Source organism: Malaclemys terrapin, chromosome 14 (genome assembly GCF_027887155.1).
Source record: "Malaclemys terrapin pileata isolate rMalTer1 chromosome 14, rMalTer1.hap1, whole genome shotgun sequence".
Taxonomy (NCBI): Eukaryota; Metazoa; Chordata; order Testudines; family Emydidae; genus Malaclemys; species Malaclemys terrapin.
In genome coordinates, this window is record NC_071518.1 from 3,182,281 (window position 1) to 3,210,052 (window position 27,772).

Below are 27,772 nucleotides of genomic sequence, written 5' to 3' on the forward strand. Positions count from 1 at the left end.
TTTGAATTGAAATTGAAATATTATTACACACTTTAAAAGCATATACAGTGTATGATAAAATATGTGTATCTGAAAAAGTATCAAGGAGTTGAAAAGTATGAACATAGACTAGCTTCCTTCTACGGCTGTTGTTTTTATGACCATGTCGGTGCATTCATTCCAGTGACATTGGCCAACCTAATCATTTCAAATGATGATTTGTAAGCAAAGCCTAAATGAGCGCTCTCTGACAGCTAGTGATGAGCTGGGGGGGAAGGCTGCAGGACCAGATTGTATTTACATTCACACCTAATCTACCTAGGTATCCAGCAAACAGAGCTGTGTTGCCCAAGTGATAGATTTTGGCTGGGGTTGAATGCACAGGCGGGGATGAAATGTTGTTGTTCTTGTTGGGGTCCACTAGCCATAGCTACCAGGTAACTCGGGAGAGTGGAAGGCCACAAGTGCCGATGAAGCTCTTTTGCTCTGGGCCTATCTGAACCCTCAAACCCCATCTTGTGAACTCTCACCTACTTCTATGCTAACTGCTTACATGCTCTGAAGTAGGCAGAAGCAGAAATGTAATGTCAGCTTTCTAGCAGATGGCTGCAGTTTCACTCACACTAGCAGAAATAATAGAGATAAGAAGCGGGGTAGTTAGTTTGCAGGCGTCTAACTCAAGTTCGCAAAGATTGAGAAAGTTTTCTCACAAGCTTATGTAGAGCTTATTGTAACAGTTGTCTGGAAGGGAGGGGTAAGGGGGAACAGCCAAACAAAGAGATGTATGTAAACAGTTTGGAGTATAAAAGGTAAAAGTTGTTTGTATTTGTTGCACTGGATTTGAGACATGCTGGTCTCCTAGTGCCATTTCAGAGCTCTGAAATAAACTTGGCTTGCTTTCTCCCCTCGGTGTCTTTACTGGTGCCAAGCACACCGGGCGACGGACCATTGTTGTCCCCTCGAGCCCTTTAGGGCAGGCAACATTCTCATTGTATGAGTAAAGGGCAGTAGAACTGTACTTAGCCTGTGCTGATTGAGGGCATCAAGAGAGAGGGTGGGGACCTGTCCCTCTCCACTGTTTAAAGACAGAGCTGATTAGGCTCCATAGACAGTCTTTTGTTCTGTTGAGTGACCACTGCAGCTGAAATCACTGATGATCAGGTCTAAGTGCTTAGACCTGCTGTGGGACAGTGTTTCTGTGGAAGAGACACCCCAGTCTGCACTAGCAGTGAGGTCCCCCGCTGAGAGCTCAGCTGAAATCACTGAGAGCTGGTGGAACCTCAAGAGACCAACTCGCAGAGGTCACAATGGCAGGTGGCAGCAGAAGGTGACTGCGCAGGGCCATTGGCAACAGAGCGGTGGAGTGAACGGTGGCACAACAAACCGCAGTGGCCAGAGCGAACAGTGAGCAGCTGGACGAACGAGCAAGGTGCCTTCTTGCCCCCCCCACCTGGGAGGTGTACTCACATGAAAGCACCTCTGAACTCTGAGTCTCCACTGACCAAGGACAACCCCGGTGAGCGGGGTGTGGTGGAGGGAAAAGTGAGGGGCATGTTAAATAAACATTTGTTTGTTGGACTATATTTTAGTGACTTTGCTCCAGAATGCTAGATTTGTGACTGGGAATGGAAACTTATATAAATATGTTTCCTAGTAGGCCAAGATTTTTAAAATGCATTATTTGCCAAGGTTTTTATCTCACATTGTTGCTATCTTGAGAAGTCATTATGTTGGGGAGATTCTGTACTAAACATTTTTATTATTATAATTAATGTTTACATACGAATGGTGATACTGGGTCAGACCAATGGTCCATATAGCCCAGTATCCTGTCTTCCGACAGTGGCCAGTGCCAGGTTCCCCAGAGGGAATGAACAGAACAGGGAATCATCAAGTGATCCATCCCGTCGCCCATTCCCAACTTCTGGCAAACAGGCTAGGGACACTCAGAGCATGGTGTTGCATCCCTCCCCATCCTGGCTAATAGCCACTGATGGACCTATTCTCCAGGAATTTATCTAGTTCTTTTTTTAATCCTGTTATAGTTTTGGTCTTCACAGCATCCCCTGGCAAACAGTTCCATGGGTTGACTTTATGTTGTGTGAAGAAGTACTTCCTTTTGTTTTTTTAAAACCTGCTGCCTATTAATTTCATTGGGTGACGGCTAGTTCTTGTGTTATGTGAAGGATTAAATAATATTTCCTTATTCACTTTCTCCACACCAGTCAAGATTTTATAGACCTGTATCATATCCCCCCTTAGTCGTCTCTTTTCTAAGCTGAAAATTCCCAGTCATTTTAATTTCTCCTCCTGTTTCATACCCCTAATCATTTTAGTTACCCATCTCTGTACCTCTTCCATTTCCAATATATCATTTTTGAGAAGGGGTGACCAGATCTGCACACAGTATTCAAGGTGTGCACGTTCCATGGATTTATATAGAGGCAATATGATATTTTCTGTCTTATTATCTATCCCTTTCTTAATGATTCCCAACATTCTGTTTGCTTTTTTGACTGCCGCTGCACATTGAGTGGATGATTTCAGAGAACTATTCACAGTGACTCTAAGATCTCTTTCTTGAGTGTTAACAGCTAATTCAGACTCCTTCATTTTGTATGTATAGTTGAGATTGTTTTCCAATGTGCATTACTTTGCATTTATCAACATTTAATTTCATCTGCCATTTTGTTGCCCAGTAACCAGGGCCAGCTCCAGGCACCAGCCCAGCAAGCAGGTGCTTAGGGCAGCCAAGGGGAAGGGGCGGCACGTCGGGCACGTGAGCTGGTCCTGCCAGTCACCCAGTTTTGTGAGATCCCTTTGTAACTCTTCACAGTCTGCCTGGGACTTAACTATCTTGAGTAGTTTTGTATCATCTGCAAATTTTGCCACTTCACTGTTTACCCCTTTTTCCAGATCATTTATGAATATGTTGAATAGGACTGGGCCCACTACAGACCCCTGGGGGACACTACTATTTACCTCTCTCCATTCTGAAAACTGATAATTGATTCCTTCCCTTTGTTTCCCATCTTTTAACCAGTTACTGATCCAGCTGCTAGCCCATTAAGACTTCCCTCTTATCCCATTATGGCTTACTTTTCAAAAGTCAATTTAAATTAAACACATTTGTTTTAATTATATATTTTTTAGAAATCTAGACCTGTTATGTGTTTTGGTGTAACTTACATTATCCTTGTGTTAAATTTGCATTATCCTAACAAAACATTTACTTTATTCATATCTAGTTTATATATCTCATCGGCCCTGACACCCCCCCTGTAAATTCGAACACCACCCCCAATTTCAATTCCTGGGGAAACCACTGGCCGAGAGCCACTGAACTAACTACCCCTGCATAGGATGGAAACCCCTTCAGGCCGGGGGGTGCGGCAGGGCAGCCCCCTAGTTCCAGCACCTCTGGCTGGGCTGGGCGGGGACAGCTGCAGGACTGCCAGGCCCAGCGCACAAGGTACCCAGGGCTCCCGGCCTTGCTGTGCACCTGCCCAGCGCCCCCCCCCCCCCCCCCCGGGGAGCTGAGTCCAGACCCTCCAGCCTCTCCTGCGCCCTGGCAGCCTGCCCTGTCCTCAGAGAGCCCCTCCATGGCCCAGCAGCATCAGGCCCTGAATCCCCTGGTAGAGCCAGTACCAGCTGGCAGATTCCGCTCTCTGAGCTGTCTCCCTCCAGCCTGGCGAGGGATCGGGTCCAGGGGCAGCATCTCCTGCCTCTCCATGTGGTGGGTGGGCCGCGGGCTTTGGTGCTGTAGCTAGAAGCCACCATGATGCCCCGCAGGGGGTCAATTCCTAGCCCATCCCACGGGCTGCTCTGGAGACCTGCAGCCTGGGGGTTAGGACATAGGGCTGGAATAGCAGAATGGCTCAGCAGAGCAGCTGGACATGTCAGGTGCTGAGCACTGGACAATCTAGCCTCACAGTTCCTTCCTCCACCCCCTTTTCTCTTCCGCTGCTCTGTCTCTGCCCAGGCACCTCTCCTCCAGTCTGTTCCAGCACTTGAGTATCCCTAGCGCTGCTTTCCAGCACTCTCCCCAGTTCTCCTTTGGGGGATTCTTTCTTTTCTGACTTGCCTTTTCCCTTCTGTGTTCTCTCTCCCTCCTTTCCCCATCAATCTCTCTCTCCACTGCTCCTCCGTCCCCCTAGCCCTTTCAGGACCTGGCCTACTCCTCCGTCTCACCAGCAGGACCGTGTGTTCAGAGGGGGAGAGTGGCTGTGACCTTCCCAATTCATACTGCTCATCTGTTTGGGGATAGTTCAGGCCCCATAAATTCATGGGTCTAACTGGGTTGCACTCAGCTGCAGCTGCAATTAGGTGGGTCATGTGCTGCCCTCTACTGATTATTCTCAGAACTGCTCAAGTGTGTGTCCTAGGCCAGATATGTTAACAGCACATGAAGATTCTCCTCTAATGCAAATAGCCTAGGGTTGTGCTTTGGAGGAGTAAAGCTCTGAGCTCTGGCCCCACTGCTCCCATGAAATCCAGAGGTCCCATAGAGAGCAGCCTCGCAGCAAAGGAAAAGCCTGTGGGTTTGTAGCAGTAACCCCAGGTAATCACACTCCTCGGCTTCCTGCCAGGCATGGCCACGTCTCCTTTGGTCCTGTTTGCCCTGGCCCAGGCACACAGACACAACAGGCTTGGCTCCTCCTTCACCCCATGCCAGTTCCCGGTCCGGCTTCAGCTGGCAAAGTGGGCTCCTGGAGGCTTGAGGGCATAGAGATTTCTGGAGAAGAAGAGGCCACTCGGGCAGACAACCTTTAGGCTTCTCTTCGTCCAGTCGCACCACTCAGCCCCATCTCTCCAGGGCAGCCGGATGACAGGAATCAGAGGCTCATGGTTAAGCCCCAGAACGGGGAGATTTGGGTTCTCTCCAAGGCTGTGGCACTGACTCACTGGGCAGCCTTGGGAAAATCCCGGCACAGCGGTAAAGCAGGGTTGGCGATACTGCCGAGGGGAGCGTTGTGGGCTTGACTTCGGGTCTATAAAACGCTTTGAGGTCAACAGCGAAGCGGCCCTAGAGAAACGCAACGCTAACGAATATTCTTCTGAAGTGCCTGACAGCCTCAGGGCCACGCCTGGCTCACGTTCCTGGCCCGCTGCTTTGACCATCTCTCGCTCATACATACACCTCCCAGCTCCACCCACTGGCTCCCTTGTCCCCAGTGCATTAAATAACCCAGATTTCTTGGCCTTTCCTTTAAGGCACTTCCCTTCCCACCTGCTCTGGTATCCTCCCCTGGCATCCCTCTCCCACACCAGTGGTGCCAGCATCTGTCACTCATTTGGCTGCTTCTGCCAGCCCCTGGCACTTTCTGCCCGCTGCTCCTTGTCCACTGAATGCTCTCCCCAAAGCTTCTCCCTTCTCCTCTGTCAAACCTTCCTCGGATCTGCTGCCATTGTACTGTCTGCAGCACGTGGCCACGTGCCAGGGCCAGCCCGGAGAGCTCTGGGGAGCGTTCATCCCTCATGTTTGTGTGTGTCATTAGAACCATTTTGACTCAGCCTGAAAACCAGGTGCCCAGCTAGGCTGGGTCCCCAAAGAGCCTCTCCCCACTGCCCTTCCCCTTCCTGTTTGTTGCAACCCCGTGTCTGTCTTACAACAGATGTAACCTCGTCTCGGGGGAAGGGACAGGCTCTCACCCGGTGTCTGTGGAGCACTGATCCCAGCTGAGGGCCCGGGGTGCCCGATCCCAATGGTAAAGGGGTCTGGGGGGCCTGTATTAAAGGGCTGTTCCCGCTGAGCTCCTGTAGCCCTTTTAAGACTAGGGAGCGCTTGCTGTTCTCGGTGGGGGCCCACCATCAGCAGTGTTTTCTGGGGCCCGCGGTGAAGGGCGTTGAGCGTAGCAGCAATTTCTCATCCAGGACGGTCCGGGGCGTTTAGGGTCAGACTTTCACATGAGGCAGATGCCTGTGAGCTAGCACCAGTTCCTGACTGTGCACACACCCGGGTAATGTGGCCCACCTGTGCGCTATCCCAGACACTGCCTCTGTCCGGGACAGAGTCCCACACCACTGGGACAGAGGCAGATTAAGGTTTTGTGGGGCCCTGGACTAGAGCAAGTGGGGGCCCCCTCCTCTTCTACCTGTGCCCTGCCCCCTCCTGCCACTGTGGGCCCAGAGCTCCTCCAGTCCCTGGCCAGCAAGGTGAGCTCTGTCTCCGGCTGGGCACTACCAGGGCCAGGCGTTACATGGCGCTCAGCACCGCGTGTGCCCACCAGCGCCACGCACGGAGTGACACCGGGGGGCTACGCTGGGGAAGGCAGCGCCTGTGCCACAAAGATGATGACTAAAGGCAGCTGTTTCTCTGCCCTCCTCGGCAGTTACTAATCCTTTAACGCCCAGGCAAAGCAGGTCTGGCACCTCCCTCTGCCAGCACCGCACACCTTCCCCCTCCGCTGCATCCTGCCTGAGCGCCAGGGCGGAGACAGGTTCCTCCAACAGGGGAAAGGGCTCCACTGCTCCAGGGCTGCCCCACAGCAGGTACGAGGATTGTGTTCCCCGGGAGCTCCCCCAAGGAAGCAGCTTTGCTGGCCTGGCCTGGCAGCAGAAGGGGATGCATCCCCACCTGGGGACAGACAGGGCAGGGTCGGGGAACAAAGCCAGCTCCTGGCCAGCACTCAACAGGAAACAGGCAGTATGGTGTGTTTAGTCCCACACTCGTGAGCTGAGTGGGGAGGCCTTTTCCCAACCACTTCTGCAGCTGTCCCAGTGCCCAAGTCAGGGATCTGCCCCTGAACAGGACTAACTAGATTCCTGCATGCAGACAGCTCACACAGTGCCCAGCCCCTGCTTTACCTACACACCCTCCTCCAGCATGGAGAACACCCCCAGCACCGCCTGGGCAGTACGGGCGTTTGCATAATGCAGCAGGAGCAGCTCAAGGCAGGACGGAGAGATGCTCTTTGCAAATCAATTAGCTAATGTGTTTAAAAACCCTGGTGCAGCAGCATCTTCCACCCCCCATTCCCTGCTCGGGAGCTGGGATCCATCCCAACCAGCTGGCAGGTTTTGAAAGGGGCTGCCCCCAGCCTGCACTAGGAGTGGCAGAAAGTGGAGTTTAAACACGTGCGTTAGAAGGTGGTAACTCGCTTTCCCTCTTCTATCCAAGGCCGAGAGAGGACCAGAGGGAAGGAGCGGGATACTTGTGAGCTAGATGATGGCAGGAGGAATGGGCTAGCAGCTGGAAGAGAGCCTGAGGGGACGAACCACAGAGCTGTCCTGTTCCAGCCCCGCCCGGGAGCGATGGCTGCAGGCTGTAGCACTGGAGAGCAGAGGGTTAATACTGCACTCCATTGGAAAGAGGGGACAGGGCACTGCAAACCAGCTGATAAAATGCACATGGTACTTAGCTGGAGACACACCCAAGCCCGAGGCAGCAGTGCCCGCCTCCCCAGGGCGCGCCCTGCTGCAGATGGAAACTCGCTCCCTAAGCCAGCCAAGGAAATAAGAGCCATCGGCAGCTTCCCTCCAGGAAGAGCCCAGAGGATCCCGGGCAAGGCCTGCAGGACAGGGCTGGCTCCTGCCTAGGTCAGCGGGGGAGGGGAGAGCTACAGGCAGGAGGCTGATGTGGCCCCTGCCTCGTGCCCCAGACACCAACTGCTCTTCAGCTTTCCCCAGACCAGCCTCATCCCTCTGACCACCAGCAACCCCCGCCTCCCCACACCCCTCTTTACAGAGCACAGGTAAGCCAAGATTCTGCCGTGCTCTCCACCTGAGCCGTGCCTCAGCCAGGTACCGGCCTGCTGGCAGCTGGAGTATCGTCCCTGCTAGCGTTTGGACCCGAGACTTGATAGTGGCCTCCTAGCATAGAACCACGTTGGCTGAGGGGTAGAGTAGGAAGCTTGAACCGAGGAAGGCCCCTGCAGCCCTGGGCCTGCCGTGGGGTGCACAGACTTGCAAAGTCATCCATTGTGTAAAGGGAAAGCTGGAGAGATGGTGGCAACTGTGCCAACAGACCCCTTGCAATGAAGCTCAGTGCCTAGGCATCAGCCACTGCTTCCAACCCAAACCAGTCTAGAGGTTCCCCCCCAAAAGGGTGGTTCTATCCTACCCCCAGGGCAGGACCAGTTCGGGTGCATTGGGCTGAATTCTAGGGCTTTGACAGGGCTGTTCCACCCTTCCTTAGCCATGGAACGTGCTGCAAAAATCCAGCCATGGCACTGACCGGAACACGCTCCAGCACCCAAGCGCCTTCGGGCCAGGAATGGAGGGGCAGGATGGGCCGCGTCGAGTCTGCAGAGCCTGAAACAATCGCTGAGATGGGAACTACCCATTAGTTGTTCCACTTCTGAATTTCCCCAGCCCACGTGTGGGATGAGCACGATTCCAGACAGCCTGCCAGCATGCCACATTGGGTGACCAGATGTCCCAATTTTACAGGGACAGTCCCAATACTTGGGGCTCTCTTATATAGTCTCCTATTACTCCCCACCCTCTGTCCTGATTTCAGAGTGGCTGTCTGATCACCCTAAGGCCACAGGTCCCCCGTCACCCTGCCGCCTCCAGCACCTGCCTCCCCTTCTGCAGAGCAGTTACCAAACCGCACATCCCTAGTGTAGGGGCGAAGTGCAGTGTATGTGGGGGACAGTCAGCCCAGGCTGTGTCTGGAAGAGCCTCTGCTGTCTGCTTTACCCCCGGCTGCGGCGTTGGCCCAGCCTGCTGCAGAGCCCCCGCGGCCTGGGCTAGCCTGGGGCAGGGAACCGAACGCCTGCCAGAAAAGCCCCTCCGGAGGATTCTGCAAGCCTTTGCTCCCACATTTGTCCTCTGGCCCCTTTGCCAACTCAGACCCAGGGTAGGGCTCGGGGGTGTCAGGACGGAGGATAAATGCGTCTTACAAGCAGACAGTCGCCCCTGCTAACTCCAGCAACTCAGTTGCAGGGATGTTTGTGGGGGAGGGGGGTGCAGGCCTGCCAATGGGGCGGGGAATTGCCTTGGTGGGCCGCTCTGGGCCTGTGCTTTGCGGGGCCCCACAGGCCGTCCTGGAAGTGATGGATTAGTCACTTCCACACCGGGCTCTGCCCCCCCCCGGGGCCCGGAATTTCTGTCACGGCCTGAGGGGGAGTGTCACCTTCGCCCAGTTCTACTCCACGGAGGAGCAGACTAAACTGGCAGGGAGTCCTCAGCTGTCCTGTGCATGACCCTTGTGGGCAGTTCTAGGAAGAGATGTCTGGGGTGGCACAGAAGGGCCTGCCTGCTCCGGAGGCTCCACCCATAGGGATTCAGGCTGGCGTTGCAAAGCAACTTAAGGCCCCCTCCCAACTCCCACGACTCATTAGGCTCCTCCCAAACTCTTCGCTTTAGCCCCCCTCCCCCCGGGAATCAAATCGATGTGCTGCCTGGGGCGTGGAGAAGGACAGCACCCCCACTCCACTCACAACTGACCAGTGGCATTGCCCTGCTCCCCAACAAACCCACCTGTCTGACGCCCCAGCGCCAAGTCCTGGGGCTGGAACAAGGAAGGTCTCGCATAGGACGTACTGGACAGCAATACATTTATTAAGTATTCCAAAAAAATAAAAAATCGACACAAACCAGTAAAAAAAAAGAATCAAACATCAGGGTCATCGACATGATCAGAGTCATGAGGACGGGCTACAGCTGCGCTAACTCAAGGATGGGGAGGGGAGATGGTTAGTAAATACAGAAGGATTTAAAATTTGGAACCCTTAATCAGAAGCAACTAAATAGCAGTTGTCTAGTACTCAGCTAACAGGTAGCGAAGATGGAGGACTACGCTGGACAGTAGGGTGCTGTAGAAGCTTGACCTTCATGGTAAGAAACTTGACACAGGCCAACTCTAGAGGCTTCACTTGGCACCCTGGGCCTCAGATTCCTCCTCGTCGTCTTCATACATCTCCCCTTCCTCTTCAGCTGTGGCATCCTGGTACTGCTGGTACTCTGACACCAGGTCATTCATGTTGCTCTCTGCCTCTGTGAACTCCATCTCGTCCATGCCCTCGCCCGTGTACCAGTGCAAGAAGGCTTTGCGTCGGAACATGGCGGTGAACTGCTCTGAGATGCGCTTGAAGAGCTCCTGGATGGCCGTGCTGTTCCCAATGAAAGTGGAAGACATCTTCAGCCCCCGGGGTGGGATGTCGCAGACTGCCACCTTGACGTTGTTGGGGATCCACTCTACGAAGTAGCTGCTGTTCTTGCTCTGGATGGCGAGCATCTGCTCATCCACCTCCTTCATGGACATGCGGCCTCTGAAGACTGTGGCCACTGTCAGGTAGCGTCCATGCCGTGGGTCACAGGCGGCCATCATGTTCTTGGCATCAAACATCTGTTGGGTGAGCTCGGGGACAGTTAGGGCTCGGTACTGCTGGCTGCCACGGGCTGTGAGGGGGGCAAAGCCTGGCATGAAGAAGTGGAGGCGAGGAAAGGGCACCATGTTGACTGCCAGCTTCCTCAGGTCAGCATTAAGCTGGCCAGGGAATCTCAGGGAGGTGGTGACGCCGCTCATGGTGGCGGAGACCAGGTGGTTGAGGTCACCGTAGGTGGGCGTGGCCAGTTTAAGGGTTCTGAAGCAGATGTCATACAGGGCCTCATTGTCGATGCAGTAGGTCTCGTCCGTGTTCTCCACCAGCTGGTGGATGGATAAGGTAGCATTGTAGGGCTCCACCACCGTGTCAGACACCTTGGGGGAAGGCACCACACTGAAAGTGTTCATGATCCGGTCGGGGTACTCTTCACGGACCTTGCTGATGAGGAGGGTACCCATGCCCGAACCAGTGCCACCGCCCAGGGAGTGGGTGAGCTGAAAGCCCTGCAGACAGTCACAGTTCTCACACTCCTTCCTCACCACGTCCAGGACAGAGTCCACCAGCTCAGCACCCTCTGTGTAGTGCCCCTTTGCCCAGTTGTTGCCAGCACCGCTCTGACCTGTGGGGAGAAGACACAGTTGATCTCCTCGCTTCCATCAGTAGGGAGTCAGGTGTGACCAGTGACCAGAGCCTTTTGCTGCAGGAATTCGGTCTCTCCTGGGCATGCCCAGCACTGGGTTTAACAGACACTATGTGCCAGGGAGGGCTGCCGTACTGCAGAGCTGGGCTAGGAGAGGCTAGATGTTGCATGAGAACAAAGGCTGGGAGCTGCTTGGATCAACCCTCTCAGGCTGGCACCACCTACCACAGAGCAGCCATATGCAAGTCTGGAGGCCCTGGAAGGCAGAGGGGCTCAGCCCCCTGCGGTGACTCCCATGGCATGAGGCTGCCCTGACCGCTCTGCTTTCCCCACAGCTGAACTAGGCAGCCCCAGGGAACGGGTTACAGGCTAGTCGTGTAGCAGGGCAGGCACTGGGGAGCCAACCCCTGAGTGCCTGAGATCTCAGAACAGAAAAGAAACAAAATTCAGTCTTGCCTATGGGTAGAGCCCCGAAGGGCAGGGGTGGGGGACGGGACGGGGAGCGGCAGGGATGGTTGTAGTGAATTCGGAGATGCTCTGCATGCGTTTCCTGGGCAATTGGAGAGATGGGGCTAAGTTCCTGTGCAGGCATCGAGGGCCCTGCAGAATCGTGGTTTGCAGCTGAGCTCTTCCTCCCAGCACCTGATCACATGCTCCTCTGGGCAGGTCTCCACTACTGCTTATGTCACTATAACTTAGGTCGCTCGAGCCACCCCCTCCAAGCGACGCGGTCCACACAGGTGCTATGGGGCGAGAGACGCTCTCCCGCCCTCGCAGCCCCTTGCACAGGTGGAGTAATTCTGCCGGCAGGAGCGTGCTCTCCCGTCAGCACGGAGCTGACGTAGCGCTTCTTGCTTAGACAGGCCCTGGGAGAGCAGAGAACAAGGGGCATTTTCCTACTTTCCCCTGCCTTCAGCGTCATGGGGAGGAAAATCAGCGCGAGGCTTAGCGTCCCTGTTCAGTGACCTTCCCACAGGTTTGGCTAGACTTTCTGCCCTGGGCTGATCAGCTGTTTGCTCCAGCCCGGCCCCTCCCTCAGCCCCTTCATCTCAGCTACACCCTGCTCCCTACCCTCTTCACCCCCTCCCACTCACCCAATTCCCTCCCACGTCCTCTCTTCCTTCACTATCCCCCCCCCAAGCTAAATTCACCTCCCTCCAAGCAAGGTGGTTCTAACAGGCCATTGGCCCCATCACTGGTCACTGGTTGTGCTAGTCCCCTTCCCCCACCCTGGGTCTGGCTGCTCTACTGAGACTAAACTCTCCTGGGCTGGGACCATCTCCACTCTGTGCAGCACCTCTCGCTAAGTGTCCCATAGGTACTACTGGACTAGCAGGGAGGCAGAGATATGGCCCAACGAGAAGTGACAGCAGGCAGCTGTGTTGTGGGGAGCAGGGTGAGGGAGCTCTGGGGGAGCAGCTAGGATGGACCAGCTAGCAGCCAAGAGAGGAGCACCACACAGGGCAGGACAGGGTTAGAGCAGCAGCAGCAGGGGACTGGGACGTACCAAAGATGAAGTTGTCAGGTCTAAAGAGATGTCCAAATGCCCCCGATCGAACGCTGTCCATGGTCCCGGGCTCCAGGTCCACCAGGATCGCACGGGGTACGTACTTGTGAGCTGGAAAAGAGACCACATGTTCCCTCTTAACTGGCAAGGCGCCATGGGACCAGCTTCCACTGCTTGGCCTTAGCGTCCAGAAGAACCAGCTCGTCTGCTGAGACTCCAACCTCTGCCCCGGGCATTGGCAGCACCCTCTAGTCAGTGGTGCTCCAGTCCCCATTAAACCTGGGCCCAGCTCGTTACGTTCCGCGGGCTGGAGCTTCGGCACAGGGCTGTTTGCATTTGGGGACAAGCGGAGAACTCAAAGTGCACTGGGGCAGGGTTGGGAACTTCCCCAGTACTACACCACTGCACCCCTGAAGGCATCTCCTCCCTTCCGATGAGCTGCCACAAAGGGAAGAAGGAGCACAGGCAGCGGTCATATCCCCTCTGGCCAGGTGGGGCATTCGCAGCAACAAGCAAACCACCAACTGAATTTCACTTGGCCCCACCCCCATGCCAATGCCCATTCCAGACAGACGAGTCAGGGGCCTGCTTTGCCCTCCTGTTGACCCCAGCAGCCAGCTCTGCACCACAGTAACCAGCCGGCATCACCTTAACCTCCTCCAGCTGGGATGAGGAGAGGGAACTATTCCCAGAACAATCCTGCAAGCCAGCAGGGCACACTCCGGGAGAGATGCAAGGCTCCCAGTGCTCCCTGGGTGCTGGACACACCACCCGCCCTGCGTTCCCACACCTTGGGGAGCAGGGGGCCATGGAAGGGCCCGGCCAGGCATCCCAGAACAGCTCCCCGCCTGAGCACAGCAGGAGAGGAAGCTCAGGGTAAGTACATGCATCCCTGGGCAGCACTGTTAAGGGCCAGAGAGGAAGCCCCGTGACACATCACATACTGCTCCAATCAGCCTGGCCCGGGAGGAGTGCAACAGCCAGCTCTGGACTTACAGGAAGCCTCATTGTAGTAGACACTGATCCGCTCCAGCTGTAGGTCGGAGTCTCCCACGTAGTTCCCACTGGGGTCTATCCCATGCTCATCGCTGATCACCTCCCAGAACTGCAGAAAGAGCAGGGGACATTCAGGAGGGGTGTAGCTGTGGGCACCTGGGCAGGGACAGGCCCCGCATTGAGCTAGGAGGCACGCCAGAGAACACAAAGTCAAACCGCTCCACTCCAACAGCCAGCCAAAGATTTCAGCTTGGCCTGTGTGCAGTGAATCCTGGCACCCGGGAGCAGGACCAGAATCCGGTTCTGAAGTGGGTCCTGCCCCCCTACACCTCAGTGCAGGGCTGGTCCCTACAGTAGCTCTGGTTACAGTAGCATGGTTCCTAGCATGCTGTCTAGCCCTAGACACTCCAGACCATGCCCCTTGGGGAGACTGTTCCACAGCCCGATGCCTTGCTGCCAGGAAACCCCTCTGGCTAGCCGGATAGAAGGGGTCTCTGGCATTGTCAGGCAGAGCAGGGCTCTGCACTCACCATCTACCAAGCCTCCTCTGACAACGGCGAGTCAGAGCTGCCTGCAGCACTAGGTGACCGACCCAGAGACATTGATTAGGTGCCACTGGTGAGCTCCACAGTGAGCCAGCAGATGGGACCAACCATGGCCAGAAGCAAGTCACAGCTCAGGGACAAGGGTAGCTTTGGAGACCAAGGCCTGAATTCTCAGTTATCCCAATCCCAGATTCCAAGGCCAGACGGGCCCACTGTGATCATCCAGTCTGACCTTCTGCACAGCACAGGCCAGAGACCTGCCCCCTAGTAACCCCTAGGGCAGAGCTTAGGAAAACATCCCACCCTGCTGTACAAGTGGTCAGCGATGGAGAATCCAGCATGGCCCTTGGTAAGTTGTGCCAGTGGTTAGACATGCTCAGTTAAACGTTTACACCTTCTTTTCAGGCTGAATGTGTCAGCGCACAAGCGACCAGGGAGCTTTGCGAACAGGGGCTGCTAACAGGGAGTTTCGCAAGGGAGTTCTCCAGGTGAAGGAGGAGCAATACAGCAACCTTTTGGGGTAAGTGACTGTCTGTAGTGTGTGTTTGTTTGTGTTTGAGGGTTACTTGCTGTGTGCTGAGCTTGTGTTTGTCAGTCTGTTTGTTTGTTTTGGTTGTTTGAAGGACCGTGTGCTGTGGCTGGCAGTTGGAAGGTTTGAAAGCTAGAAGTCTCTGGTAAGTGGCTGAGCCTTTATCAGTGGGCGGGGCATTCATACAGGCCAGGGCTTTATAAAGCAGCGCACAAGCGACCAGGGGCTGCTAACAGGGAGTTTCGCAAGGGAGTTTGAAAGGGGAGCAGGAAGGGGGCGAGGGTCCCTTGCCGGTTCCATCTGTTTTCCCTTGATTCCCCTTAATACCTATAAAGCAACTACATTCATAACTTTTCGCTTAAACAACCCTTTCAGCTGACAGGGGGCTGCAGACGGGAGTTTGACAGAGGGAGCCTTACGATGGTTAGGAAGACCCGCAACACCTGTGCCAGCACTGCTACTGTCTCCTCCACCTGTGCCTGTAGCCAGACAGAGTGCCTAAGCATGGATGCCTCTACCCAGATCCTGGTGTGGTTTTGCAAAGACTGTAACTTGCAATTTCCACTTACTGATATCCAGGCTGGGGGGACCATCCAATGTGAGAGGTGCCTGCTGGTGGAATCTCTCAGGCAGCAGGTGGGAGAGCTACAGGAGGAGGTGGCTAGGTTGAGGAGCATCTGTATCCATGAGCAATTCCTCAACAGTGTCCATGTGGAGACAGCTGAGGTAGCTGTCCCAGTACGCAGGACTGCTGATACACCACTGGTGGAGGAGGAGATGGCTCAGGGTGGACACTGGCAGCTGGTTACTTCTGGCAGCAGGCAGTGCTCCACCCTTGCTCTGAACCCTCCTGCCGTGGTTATAGGTAACCGTTATGCTGTTCTTGACACAGGAAAGAAGGAATCACTCCCTACAGTAAAGGAGGAGAAGCCTCGTACCCCTAAGGCTGGAAAGTCTGCTGCCACCACTGCGAATAGGAAACGTAGGGTAGTGGTGGTCGGAGACTCTCTGCTGAGGGGGACGGAGGCGCCCATCTGTCGCCCTGACATCTCATCTCGGGAGGTATGCTGCCTGCCGGGGGCCCGTATCAGAGACGTTACGGAGGCATTGTCGAGGATTATCCAGCCCTCTGACTACTACCCCATGCTACTCATCCATGTGGGCACAAATGATACTGCGCGGTGTGACATTGAGCGGATCAAGAGTGACTACAGGGCTCTGGGAGTACGGGTGAAGGAGTTTGGAGCGCAGGTGGTATTCTCTTCAATTCTTCCTGTCAAAGGTAGGGGCCCAGGCAGAGACAGATGCATCATGGAGGTGAATGCCTGGCTGCGAAGATGGTGTCGCCAGGAGGGCTTTGGCTTCCTAGACCACGGGATGCTATTCGAGGAAGGACTGCTAGGCAGAGATGGCGTTCACCTTTCGAGGAGAGGAAAGACCCTATTCGGACACAGACTGGCTAACCTAGTGAGGAGGGCTTTAAACTAGGTTCGACGGGGACAGGTGAGCAAAGCCCACAGGTAAGTGGGGAACATGGAGACCGGGGAGATGGGTCGGAAACGAGAGGGAGTGTGGGCTATATTGGCAGAGAGAAAGGAGAGTCAGGACAAAACTGGGAGGAAAGATCAAACCAGTATCTTAGATGCCTATATACAAATGCGAGAAGTATGGGGAATAAGCAGGAAGAACTGGAAGTGCTAATAAATAAATACAACTATGACATTGTTGGCATCACTGAAACTTGGTGGGATAATACACATGATTGGAATGTTGGTGTGGATGGGTACAGCTTGCTCAGGAAGGATAGACAGGGGAAAAGGGAGGAGGTGTTGCCTTATATATTAAAAATGTACACACTTGGACTCAGGTAGAGATGGACATAGGAGACGGAAGTGTTGAGAGTCTCTGGGTTAGGCTTAAAGGGGCAAAAAACAAGGAAGATGTCATGCTAGGAGTCTACTACAGGCCACCTAACCAGGTGGAAGAGGTGGATGAGGCTTTTTTCAAGCAACTAACAAAATCATCCAAAGCCCAAGATTTGGTGGTGATGGGGGACTTCAACTATCCGGATATATGTTGGGAAAATAACACAACCGGGCACAGACTATCCAACAAATTCTTGGACTGCATTGGAGACAACTTTTTATTTCAGAAGGTTGAAAAAGCTACTAGGGGGAAGCTGTTCTAGACTTGATTTTAACAAATAGGGAGGAACTCGTTGAGAATGTGAAAGTAGAAGGCAGCCTGGGTGAAAGTGATCATGAAATCATAGAGTTTGCAATTCTAAGGAAGGGTAGAAGGGAGAACAGCAAAATAGAGACAATGGATTTCAGGAAGGCAGATTTTGGGAAGCTCAGAGAGCTGATGGGTAAGGTCCCATGGGAATCAAGACTGAGGGGAAAAACAACTGAGGAGAGTTGGCAGTTTTTCAAAGGGACGCTATTAAGGGCCCAAAAGCAAGCTATTCCGCTGGTTAGGAAAGATAGAAAATGTGGCAAAAGACCACCTTGGCTTAACCACGAGATCTTGCACGATCTAAAAAATAAAAAGGAGTCATATAAAAAATGGAAACTAGGACAGATTACAAAGGATGAACATAGGCAAACACCACAGGAATGCAGGGGCAAGATTAGAAAGGCAAAGGCACAAAATGAGCTCAAACTAGCTACGGGAATAAAAGGAAACAAGAAGACTTTTTATCAATACATTAGAAGCAAGAGGAAGACCAAAGACAGGGTAGGCCCACTGCTTAGTGAAGAGGGAGAAACAGTAACAGGAAACTTGGAAATGGCAGAGATGCTTAATGACTTCTTTGTTTCGGTCTTCACCGAGAAGTCTGAAGGAATGCCTAACATAGTGAATGCTAATGGGAAGGGGGTAGGTTTAGCGGATAAAATAAAAAAAGAACAAGTTAAAAATCACTTAGAAAAGTTAGATGCCTGCAAGTCACCCGGGCCTGATGAAATGCATCCTAGAATACTCAAGGAGCTAATAGAGGAGGTATCTGAGCCTCTAGCTATTATCTTTGGAAAGTCATGGGAGACAGGAGAGATTCCAGAAGACTGGAAAAGGGCAAATATAGTGCCCATCTATAAAAAGGGAAATAAAAACAACCCAGGTAACTACAGACCAGTTAGTTTAACTTCTGTGCCAGGGAAGATAATGAAGTAATTAAGGAAATCATCTGCAAACACTTGGAAGGTGGTAAGGTGATAGGGAACAGCCAGCATGGATTTGTGAAGAACAAATCATGTCAAACCAATCTGATAGCTTTCTTTGATAGGATAACGAGCCTTGTGGATAAGGGTGAAGCGGTGGATGTGGTATACCTAGACTTTAGTAAGGCATTTGATACGGTCTCGCATGATATTCTTATCGATAAACTAGGCAAATACAAATTAGATGGGGCTACTATAAGGTGGGTGCATAACTGGCTGGATAACCGTACTCAGAGAGTTGTTATTAATGGTTCCCAATCCTGCTGGAAAGGCGTAACGAGTGGGGTTCCGCAGGGGTCTGTTTTGGGACCGGCTCTGTTCAATATCTTCATCAACGACTTAGATATTGGCATAGAAAGTACGCTTATTAAGTTTGCGGATGATACCAAACTGGGAGGGATTGCAACTACTTTGGAGGACAGGGTCATAATTCAAAATGATCTGGACAAATTGGAGAAATGGGCTGAGGTAAACAGGATGAAGTTTAACAAAGACAAATGCAAAGTGCTCCACTTAGGAAGGAAAAATCAATTTCACACATACAGAATGGGAAAAGACTGTCTAGGAAGGAGTACGGCAGAAAGGGATCTAGGGGTTATAGTGGACCACAAGCTAAATATGAGTCAACAGTGTGATGCTGTTGCAAAAAAAAAAGCAAACATGATTCTGGGATGCATTAATAGGTGTGTTGTGAGCAAGACACGAGAAGTCCTTCTTCCGCTCTACTCTGCTCTGGTTAGGCCTCAGCTGGAGTATTGTGTCCAGTTCTGGGCGCCGCATTTTAAAAAAGATGTGGAGAAATTGGAAAGGGTCCAAAGAAGAGCAACAAGAATGATTAAAGGTCTTGAGAACATGACCTATGAAGGAAGGCTGAAAGAACTGGGTTTGTTTAGTTTGGAAAAGAGAAGACTGAGAGGGGACATGATAGCAGTTTTCAGGTATCTAATAGGGTGTCATAAGGAGGAGGGAGAGAACTTGTTCACCTTAGCCTCTAAGGATAGAACCAGAAACAATGGGTTTAAACTGCAGCAAGGGAGGTCTAGGTTGGACATTAGGAAAAAGTTCCTAACTGTCAGGGTGGTTAAACACTGGAACAAATTGCCTAGGGAGGTTGTGGAATCTCCGTCTCTGGAGATATTTAAGAGTAGGTTAGATAAATGTCTATCAGGGATGGTCTAGACAGTATTTGGTCCTGCCATGCGGGCAGGGGACTGGACTCGATGACCTCTCGAGGTCCCTTCCAGTCCTATAATCTATGAATCTAGCTTCACCTTCCAGCCATGGGATGGCATTCGACCCCTCTGCCAGACCGAAGAGTCAGTTATGAAATGTTTGTTCCCCACTGAGGCTCCCAACACCAAATGGGTAAGAATCTACCAGGATCCAACAAGATTGTCTGTGCTCTGGGCTCTCCTTTGTCATTGGCTAACATGGTGCGTTGCATCAGTAGATCTCAAAGCTTTACAGCCAGAGTCCCATTCACAGGTGGGGAAACTGAGGCACAGGGCAGGGACGTGACTTGCCTGAGGCCACTCAGAGCTGGGCCTAGAACCCAGGTCTCCGGAATAACAGTCCAGTGCTCTAGCCACTGCCCGTATGCTGGGGGGGGAGGGGGGCTAAAGGGGCTCTGATGTAAATGAAACTCAGGCCCAACTCTTCACTTGCACAGGCTCAGAGCTCCTCAGGTGGAGATACCAGGGGAGTCCCGCTGGGGCCAGAGTCGGCTGCTAAGATGCTGGTATTCAAACCTCCCGCTAGCCGGGAGCCCTTCGTGGAACGGGAACACGGTGCAACTGCCCGGTGGCCGGCGCGTAAGGGGAGACCCCTGGGGCGGGAGCTGGGATCCTGCACAGGCACTGTGGCAGTCCCACGGCAGCTGGAGATTTTCCTGGAGGTTCAATGGTTAAGCAACACGCATGACAAACGGCTGAGATCGCAGGGCTGGGCTCCCGGGTCCGTTCAGCAGCGCAGGGAACTCCCCACGCTCAGCCGGGCTCCCCGTCAGCCTACCGGGGCCGAGGTCTGCCGGCAGCCAGTCATGTCTACACTGCGGCATCGCCTGGCTCTGCGCCAGACGGGAGCTAGCCATGGTGCTGCAGCAGCACCCTGACCTCCAGTTACCTCCAGACTAGCTGAGTCACTCGCCTTTGTTCTCCCGGGTTTCATAACCGGCGGCAGCGACAGCCAAGGAGGACGGGCAGGAGGACGAGTGGTGCCCTGGGAAGGGGGCTTTGGCTTCAAGGGGCCTGAAGCCAGAGGACACATTTGAATCTGCTGCTCTCCTGAGCTCCCTGGGCTTTGCCAGGTCTTCGCAAGGGCCCAGGACTGCAGGGAGCGACGTGCTGCAGGAGGGTGGGCAGGCGGCTAGCTGCCACTGGGCCCTCGCAGGGGTCAAACCAGTCACAGACAAAACCTGCCAGCTGCGCAGAGCCCCCTCCCTGGAGAAAGCCTGGCCAAGACAAGCCTCCTGAACGCAACAGCACCATGCAGCCTCTGCACCGAGCACCTCACCCCCCGAGGCCTTGCATGGATTTCCGAGTCATTCCTCTCCCACTGGGAGAGACACTTCCTCTCCCGGGGGTGCACTGTTCATGTGGAGCTGCAACGGGAGGGGGGGAGGGGGGGGGACATTCATTGCCAAATGCCCGGGCTAGAGCTAAAGCTCACTCTTGGGGAACATGCTTTAGCAGGGCCGGCTCTAGGCACCAGCGTCCCAAGCATGTGCTTGGGGTGGCACTTTTCAAGGGGCAGCATTCCTTGTTTTGCGCTTGGGGCAGCAAAAAACCTGGAGCCAGCCCTGTGCTTTAGACTGGATGCTGTGTCTGGGGGAGTGTCGGGGAAGCGTCCTACATCTGACAATGCTGCGCGTTCTGTGCCAGCGCTACTAAACTGAGCTCTGATTTACAGAGCCGCCATGGCTGTAAGAGGACAAATTGGAACGGATTGCAAGGTCAGGGTGATCTTAAAATACACAGCAATGTCTACCTGCAGCGGGGCTCCTCTGGTCAGCTGCTCACTGCAGAGCTGAGCTCATCTCCCCAGTGACCCTTTGTTAAGGGACCACACAGAGCTCTGAGCCCACCTGAACCTCCAGGGCGTGGACAGTGCGGTGATCACCCACCCAGGACTCCCACATGGCTCCAGCTCACCACGCCAGACAGGCAGTGCTCCGAGGAGCTGCATCCCGCATTGATCAGACATGTCACTTACAGGGCTCATGACTTCCCTATGAATTATTCATGCTGATTAACATATAAATGTGTCTCTTCAGGTAGCAAATATTGAGGTTCCCCAAACAGTGAGCGCTCGGGGAATGACAGCTGAAGTGCTGAGTGCGAGATGCGCTCTGGAGCAGCAAGGTAAGGATTGCTTAAGCAAGGGTACTTGCTGCCACATCTGGCCCCAGGTCAGCCAGAGCCTGGGACTGGAAATTAACCACTTAGATCCCAGTGGGTGGCAGAGTGCACCTAGGCACCGCTCCATGGGCAGTCACCCTTCCCCCTCCTCTCATCCCTTCTGGGGGAATCTAGGGCTCTGTCCTGCTGCCACGTCCCAGCCAGGGGAGACCAGTCCTGGGGACGAGCCCCAAGCTCAGCCGCCCTGGAGCCTTTTCACTTCCAGTGCAGAGGGGGGCTGACCCCCAACACACATGGGGAAACAGGCTGCCGAGGTTTCTGCCAGAAGCCCTGCTGGAAATGGGCATTGGCAACCTTCCAGGGCTGATTATTCCACTTGGTAACTGGCTTCTCCCCCTCCTCCAGCCCCTTGGCCTATTAGTGGCAGGTGTTCTCCCGGCCCCTGGTGACCAGGATAATGACAAGGCATTCCCCCTTCATCCTGACTGGGCGCACTCAGCCGCAGCTGCACACGGACTCCCCAGCACTGATTTGATTTCAGCCTCCTCTTCTCAGCCCTCCTGGGACAGGGCAGGAAGCAGCCTCGTCTCCTGGCAGACTTGCCTTGTTCTATATTCAGAGCAGGCACAGATGTCCCCCGGAGGCCTGATTGATGATTAGCTGTCGCACACTAAGTCACCGCAGCAGGTGTCTTGAGCAGAAGCGCCCAGCAAAATCTTTTACACATGCAATTGCCATGGAATTGCCAAGCTGGGTTAGTGAGCAGAGCCCCTCCCCCCCCCATTCATGTATTTCAGTGTCTGCCTGTAACAAAGACACCTTCCCACATCCCAGAGCTGTAGCCTGGTTTACCTACTAGCCATTCCCCCCTTGGCTACAGGAAGAGGGCTGACAAATTCCTCTCTATTATTGCTGCATTTCAGACACAGGATGGTGCTAATCTAACAGGAGAAATCGGTTCCAGCTCCCACAAGACGCCCCTGACAAAGAGGGACCGAGGCTCTGAGCTGCTGCGACTCGGGAGGAGGCCCCTGGTTACATTTGATATGTCGGGGGGAGGGGGGAGCGGAGCATGTGCTATTGTCCTGCCCCCGAACCAAGGTTGCTTGGTCGCCATTTCTCCAGAGCTGGAGAAAGCCCAGGCTGCAGCGTCTCCCCCAGACGGCTCCTTACGCAGCATGACCCAGCTCCGGGCTCTGATGGTTCTGGAGAGATCTCCAGGGCTCACGCCATGGAGGAGAGTCGGGGCAAAGGGGCGTGGCAGCACTGGGCACCCGACTTCCCTAGAGCAGCTCCCTTTCAGCCAGGCCCTGCTTTCTACTGCAGAGGTCAAAGGGTTTGCCCGAGGCCAATGGCAGGGTGCGGCTCACGCAAGGTCACAGCCGACACTTGGCTCCCAGAGCTCGGTTCTAGCCACTAGCTCTCACAGCCTGCATCAGAACAAAGCCAGTCACACCAGCAGCCCTGCCGGTGGCTGGGCAGGTTAAACCACGGCTGGAGACAGTCAGGCTTGGCAGCATCCGTCTGTGGGCGGGCAGGGCACCATCTCGGGGCTTCCTTCATTTCCAGTTTTTCCTCCTAAGAGGCATCAGATGAAGGCTGCTCAACAAAGGGCCCCACCTCCTTTGCCTTTTCCTGATGCTCCTGGCAGGAGCTGCCATGCTTACGCCAGTCACCCCGCAGGCAGGCCGGGCAGAGGTCACGCCCATAGCCCCGCAGTTAGGGGGCTGTGAGGCCCGTTCTGCCCGTCAGAGCCCTGGCACTCAGGATGGGCACGGGGCTCAGCCCCTCACACAGATGGGGGCTGGGCTGGCAGGGGCTTGTGCAGGGAGCAGTGTCACATGTCTGTGCCACCCACCCAGCCTGTGCCATCTGCAGTGGGTGACCCCAGAACACCTGGGCCAGCTCCCCCCAGGCACTGTGCTGCCCTGAGCGGCCACCCTGCCGCCCCCACCAGCACTGCGGGGGAGGGATGGGGAGCGCACAGAGAAGATGCTGGAGCAGCCAGTCGCCCTGCGCCACAGCATCCCCCAGGCCCAGGGCTGCGCCCAGCCAGCCCCCGAGAAGCCCCCGGCCAGCCCCGGCCAGCGGATCCCAGCGAAGGCAGCCAGTGCCGTACGGGGCACAGCCCCAAGCGCCCGGCCCCGGTGGCGCAGCGCTGAGCTCATCCCTTTGTTCCCAGCTCCGCAGTGCCGGGGCGTGGCTCGGTCGCTCCCAGCTGCCGCGCCGAGCGCCCCGAGCCGCCCCTGCCCCGGGGCGGGGCAGGCACCGCCCACCCCCTCCACGCCGGCCGCGGATCGGCCCCCGCCCCCTCCACGCCGGGCTGGGGCTGGCGATGCGGGCACGTCCCGGCCCCCCCGGCAGAGCCGCAGCCCGGGACCCCGCCAGGCGCCCCCGGGCCGGTACCTTGGCTCCGATCTGGTTGCCGCACTGGCCCGCCTGGATGTGCACGATCTCCCTCATGCTGGCCCGGGGCGGCGGCTGTGGCTGGTGCAGGCGGCTCGGGGGCGCAGGAGCGGAGCGGGCTGGGGGCTGCGGAAAGCGGCCGGGCGCCTGCCGGAGCCTTTTATAGGCGCCTGCCGCTGCACCGGGCCGGCCGCTGACGTCACCCGGCCGGCCCACCAATCAGTAGGCGCCGCTACAAATGCTGCAACATCCCTGCAGCATCAGCACCAGCGCATCCCCCGCCCGGCGCCGCCACAATGCAACAGCTGCCGCGCCCCGGAGAGCAGCCGGGGACCCCCACATACAGCGGGGGGAGGGGCAGAGTCCCTTGGCCTGAGACCCGCGCTGGGGTGCCAGGCGGGGGTCAGTGCTGCGGTGGTTCCGGCACTGGGATAGGTCCCGGTTGGGCAGGGTTTGAGTCCTGGCCCTGTCCCAGTCTCTCTGGGTGACCTGCCCTAGTCACCGAGGGGGCCCCGGGGAGGGGCTCAGCGCTGGGTGCATGTGGGGTGCTGCTGGCCAGTCCAGATAGTGCCCCCCAGTGTCTCCATCCTTCCTTCCCCCCCGTCTGGGCCCTTCCCCTTCTGAGCGCTCTGAAGCAAGGCCAGTCTATGCAGGGCCTGGCGCGGGGGGCTCTGGTCTCAGCTGCTGCCCTTGTACAACCAATGAAAGCAGGAGCAGCCCAAGAGGGGGGTGTTAGAGTTAATCAGGGTTATTGTGGAGGTGCCCAAGGACCCACCGAGATGGGGACCCTGTTGTGCCAGGGGCTGGACAGACACTGGAGCAGCCAGTCCCTGTGAGTTCACAGCCTAGACAGACAGCAACAGGGGGGCGCAGCCCGCAGGCAGAGTGAGCAGGGTATGGAGGCAAACGGCCTGTCAGTGCCAGTCCCCGTGCTGCAGAAGGCGGCGGGTGGATCCTGGCCGTGCCCTGCCCAGCCCATCCTGCACTGAACCAGGAGAGGGCAGCTCCTTCCCGAGCTCTAGGTGTGTTCTGCTGGGTTTCTAGCCTCACTCTGATGCCTGGAGCTTCTCGCCAGCTGGTTCTGTTCTCTCCAGCAGCCCTAGTGGCCAGGAGTTCCACAGGCTAATTGTCCATTGTGTGAATGAGGATTTCCTGCCATCCTGATTTTCAGCTGGCCTCGTTTCCCGTTCCGTGCATGGCCCCTGTTCCTGCCCGGCCGCTGTCTCTATCCCAGCCATTATTCCGGGTCATTGAGTCATGGCCCCTCTTATTCATCTCCCCCTGGGAGTCCGCCAGCAGCACCCGCCACATGGGAGGGGCACTGCGCTCCAGCCTCAGAGGCACCCGCTATGGGGCAGGTGGGGAGCACAGGATCTGGGACTCAGATCCACCCACTTTTGGGGGCACGGTTCCTTTGGGTCACAACCCACCATGCAGGGACAGAAGGGATGCCTGTGCCTCCTGGCGATTCAACCCTCAGTGTTGGTGCGTGGAGCCTGGAGGGCTGCCCTCTCTTCTGCTCGGGCTGCGGGGGCAGCTGGGAATAGCTAGGACACAGCCTGACCTTGCCCATCTCCCCTCCTGCCCCACCTTGGAACACTCCGGCCCTGCTCCCTTGTCTCCGGGCTCTGATGGGGGAAGCCCAGAGCTGCTATAACTGGCTCTGTGCCTGCCCCAGAGGCCCCTGTGCTGGGGGTATTTCAGGGAGGGGGCTTCATGGCCCCTTTTGCAGCCACTTGGTAGTGGTGGGTGCAGGGCCGAGGTGAGTTCCTCCCTGCCCCTGGCCTCGCTGGCTCCTGCCTTGTACCTTGCATTGTCCCTTAGCTAGCCAGGCCTCGCCATGTCTCTTTTGCCTTGCTTGGCCCTGCACCGGGTGATCCTGTGTGTGTGTGGGGGGGGGGGGGGGGCTCTGTCACTGTGCCTGCTGGCAAGGACCCCTCTGTGGGGATATTCCCTGGGCAGGGGGGGGCTGGACAGGTGCTTTATAGCCCTTTTGCATGGGCCGTAAAGCACTGACGAGCCCCTGCCCAGGTTAACATGCCGAGAGATTGGGACGGCCACTTTACTGGCTCCACTGGCCACCGGGTGCAGGGCAGGGGGAGATCTGAGCAGGATATTGGCACAGCGTAAAACGAGCCCTTGCTGGGGACGCTGGAGGCGGGGGAATTGCCAGCCCCGGCTCGAGGAGGACATGTGGGAGGACCTGCTGCGGCTAGAATGAAAGAACAAAAACCCCATCAGAGACGTGGTGGGAGGGGAGCAGCGCTGCAGGCCAGGCCTGCTAGTCACCTCCCTTTGTTCAGCCCACAGCCCTCCAGCGGGAGCAGCCAGGCTGGGCTCAGCCTTCAGGGAGAGATGCTTTTCTGAGCCTGCCCCACCACCGGCCCTGCAAACCCTGGGGGTGCTATTGTAGTGGGGTGGTTCCCCCGGGGCAGCCAGGGTGTGGGGGAGAAAGTGCTGTGGCCCATCCCCCACTGCTGGCTCCATGATGCCGGTTGCCCTAGGCATTGCTTGCTTCATTGTGTCTGCGCAGACTCAACCCGTCTGCCTCTGGGCAGCAGCTGCCCCTGCAGGATCAGGCTGGGGCCCGTCTGACCTTCTCTTGGGCACCACGTAGCAATTCGGGCCCCTGGACTGGCAGCAGCATTGCTCCTGGGTTGTGCCAGTGACCCAGCGAGTCCCATTCACACCAGGGAGGCGGAGCAGAATCAGACCCCCTGAGCCTACATCCCTGCGACACAGCTTGGCCTAGAGTCACTGGAAAGGGGCACTTGGGACTTGCCTGTCCCAGGCTGGGGGGTGGAGGTGGGGATGCAGCTGGGAGCATGGGGAGGGGGTTCAGAGATGCAGCAAGTACAACGCTAAGAACTGTAATTCCACCACCGGTGGTTAACAAACCACCGACCGAGGGAAAATGCCAACTCACTGGCAAGGAGAGTTCCCTCACACTGCACTGCAGGGCACTGCCCAGACCTACCCCAGGGAGCGATGCCCATCCCATGGGGCAAGGCACTAGTGGTTACTGGTGGTGCTACCAGAGGTGGGAGCTGCTGGAGAGATGCTCTGATGCTGGCAGGGGCAATGGGGTGGGGGGCCCTTCCCTGCCCTCACCCCTGGGTCCTGGATTCCCCAGTCCTTCCCCAGGGTCAGGTACTTGCCTTTTGGGGCACGCTGGAGCTGGCAAGGCAGGGTCCCCCCATGGGACACTGGCAGGAGATGGCAGGGAGGGAGGTGAGCTGGAGGACAGTTCATTGCTGGGATGTTGCAAGAAACCCTCACAGCAAACTGCCCCACTGCAAACCCCACACCTTGAACAGTCCCCTGGGGCTGGAAACGCTGACCTCCAAGCCCTGCACCATGTGAGGCACCCGGGTCCAGCCTCACCCTTGCCAGGTGCAGACAGTGCAGGGCCTTTGCTCAGTGAACGCACCTCGACCCTCCAGGGCCAGCGCCCGTGCCCAGTGACTGCATGCTGAGCTCAGCCCGAGCTGGACTTGGCTACACGCCGAACGTGCCACCTCTTGGACGGGCGTTTTCTTTCGGGGTAGGGCTGGGGCTCTCCAGGGCACCCCCTGGGCCAAACTCCAAAGGCGTTATGGCACCAAAGGATGCAGAGAGCCACCTGGTGGATGGTGCTTTTGTACATTCCTCACAGCGTGTCCCTGCTGCTTTTGGTGCTTCCCCACACCTGGAAACCTGCCACAAGGCAGATGGGCCTGAAACCCCGGGGGCCCCAAAAGAGCAAACAGCCCCCCGTTTCCAGGGAGCCCTGCAGGCAAAGCCAAGAAGGCAGAAGGCCAAGCTCCAGCTGACCAGCTCCTGTGCAGGTCCCATTTAACACCTCTGCTAAGAATGCCGCCCAGCCGCCCTTGCCCAGCCGTGGCATGGTGGGGAGGCGGGAGCCCCAGTGCAGCCCAGGGCTCTGCCCAGGAAGGGGGGTAGCCCAGGGCCAGCTGTGCTCACAGGGAATAACAGCCACAGGAGTCAATACACTGGTCCGAATTCCCGAATGCCCCAGCCCCCAGCCCTGCCACTGCTTCCCACAGGGCCCTGCCGGGAGTCAGGGCATTCAGCAGCACCCCCCCGACCCCCCACCCAGCTCTAGGCCCCCGGTGCAGAGGAGTCTGTGGGCTCTATGAACACTCTCGGCCTCCTGGGCCCTCCGCTGGTGTGTGGTGGCAGATGCCAACGTGCTCCCTGTGTGCTGATTGCTAGCCCTCGCCTGGCACTGAGCTGCCCCAGAGCCTGGTCCCCTAAGCTGGGCCGCCCCTAGGGCACCCCATATAGCACCAGGGCTCAGCACCCCACAAACCAATGGCTCT

General features: G+C 56.1%; 1 protein-coding gene across 1 annotated transcript; it reads right to left on the reverse strand.

The window, feature by feature from the left end:
- Positions 1–9,465: 9,465 nt before the first annotated feature.
- On the reverse strand, positions 9,466–23,593 carry TUBB3 (tubulin beta 3 class III). Its single transcript, XM_054049356.1, has 4 exons — positions 23,451–23,593; positions 13,397–13,505; positions 12,401–12,511; positions 9,466–10,872 (listed from the first exon to the last, which is right to left on the reverse strand). The coding sequence occupies exons 1-4, from the start codon at positions 23,505–23,507 to the stop codon at positions 9,797–9,799; spliced, it is 1,353 nt and encodes a 450-aa protein (XP_053905331.1). The 5' UTR covers positions 23,508–23,593; the 3' UTR covers positions 9,466–9,796.
- Positions 23,594–27,772: the final 4,179 nt, after the last annotated feature.

Coding starts and splice junctions, on each gene's coding strand:
- TUBB3 (XM_054049356.1), bottom strand. CDS start 23,507: ATGAGGGAGATCGTGCACATCCAGGCGGGCCAGTGCGGCAACCAGATC. Junction 12,512..13,396: donor CTACTACAATGAGGCTTCCT/GTAAGTCCAGAG, acceptor TCTCTTTTCCAG/CTCACAAGTACGTACCCCGT. Junction 10,873..12,400: donor ACCTGACAACTTCATCTTTG/GTACGTCCCAGT, acceptor TTCTCCCCACAG/GTCAGAGCGGTGCTGGCAAC.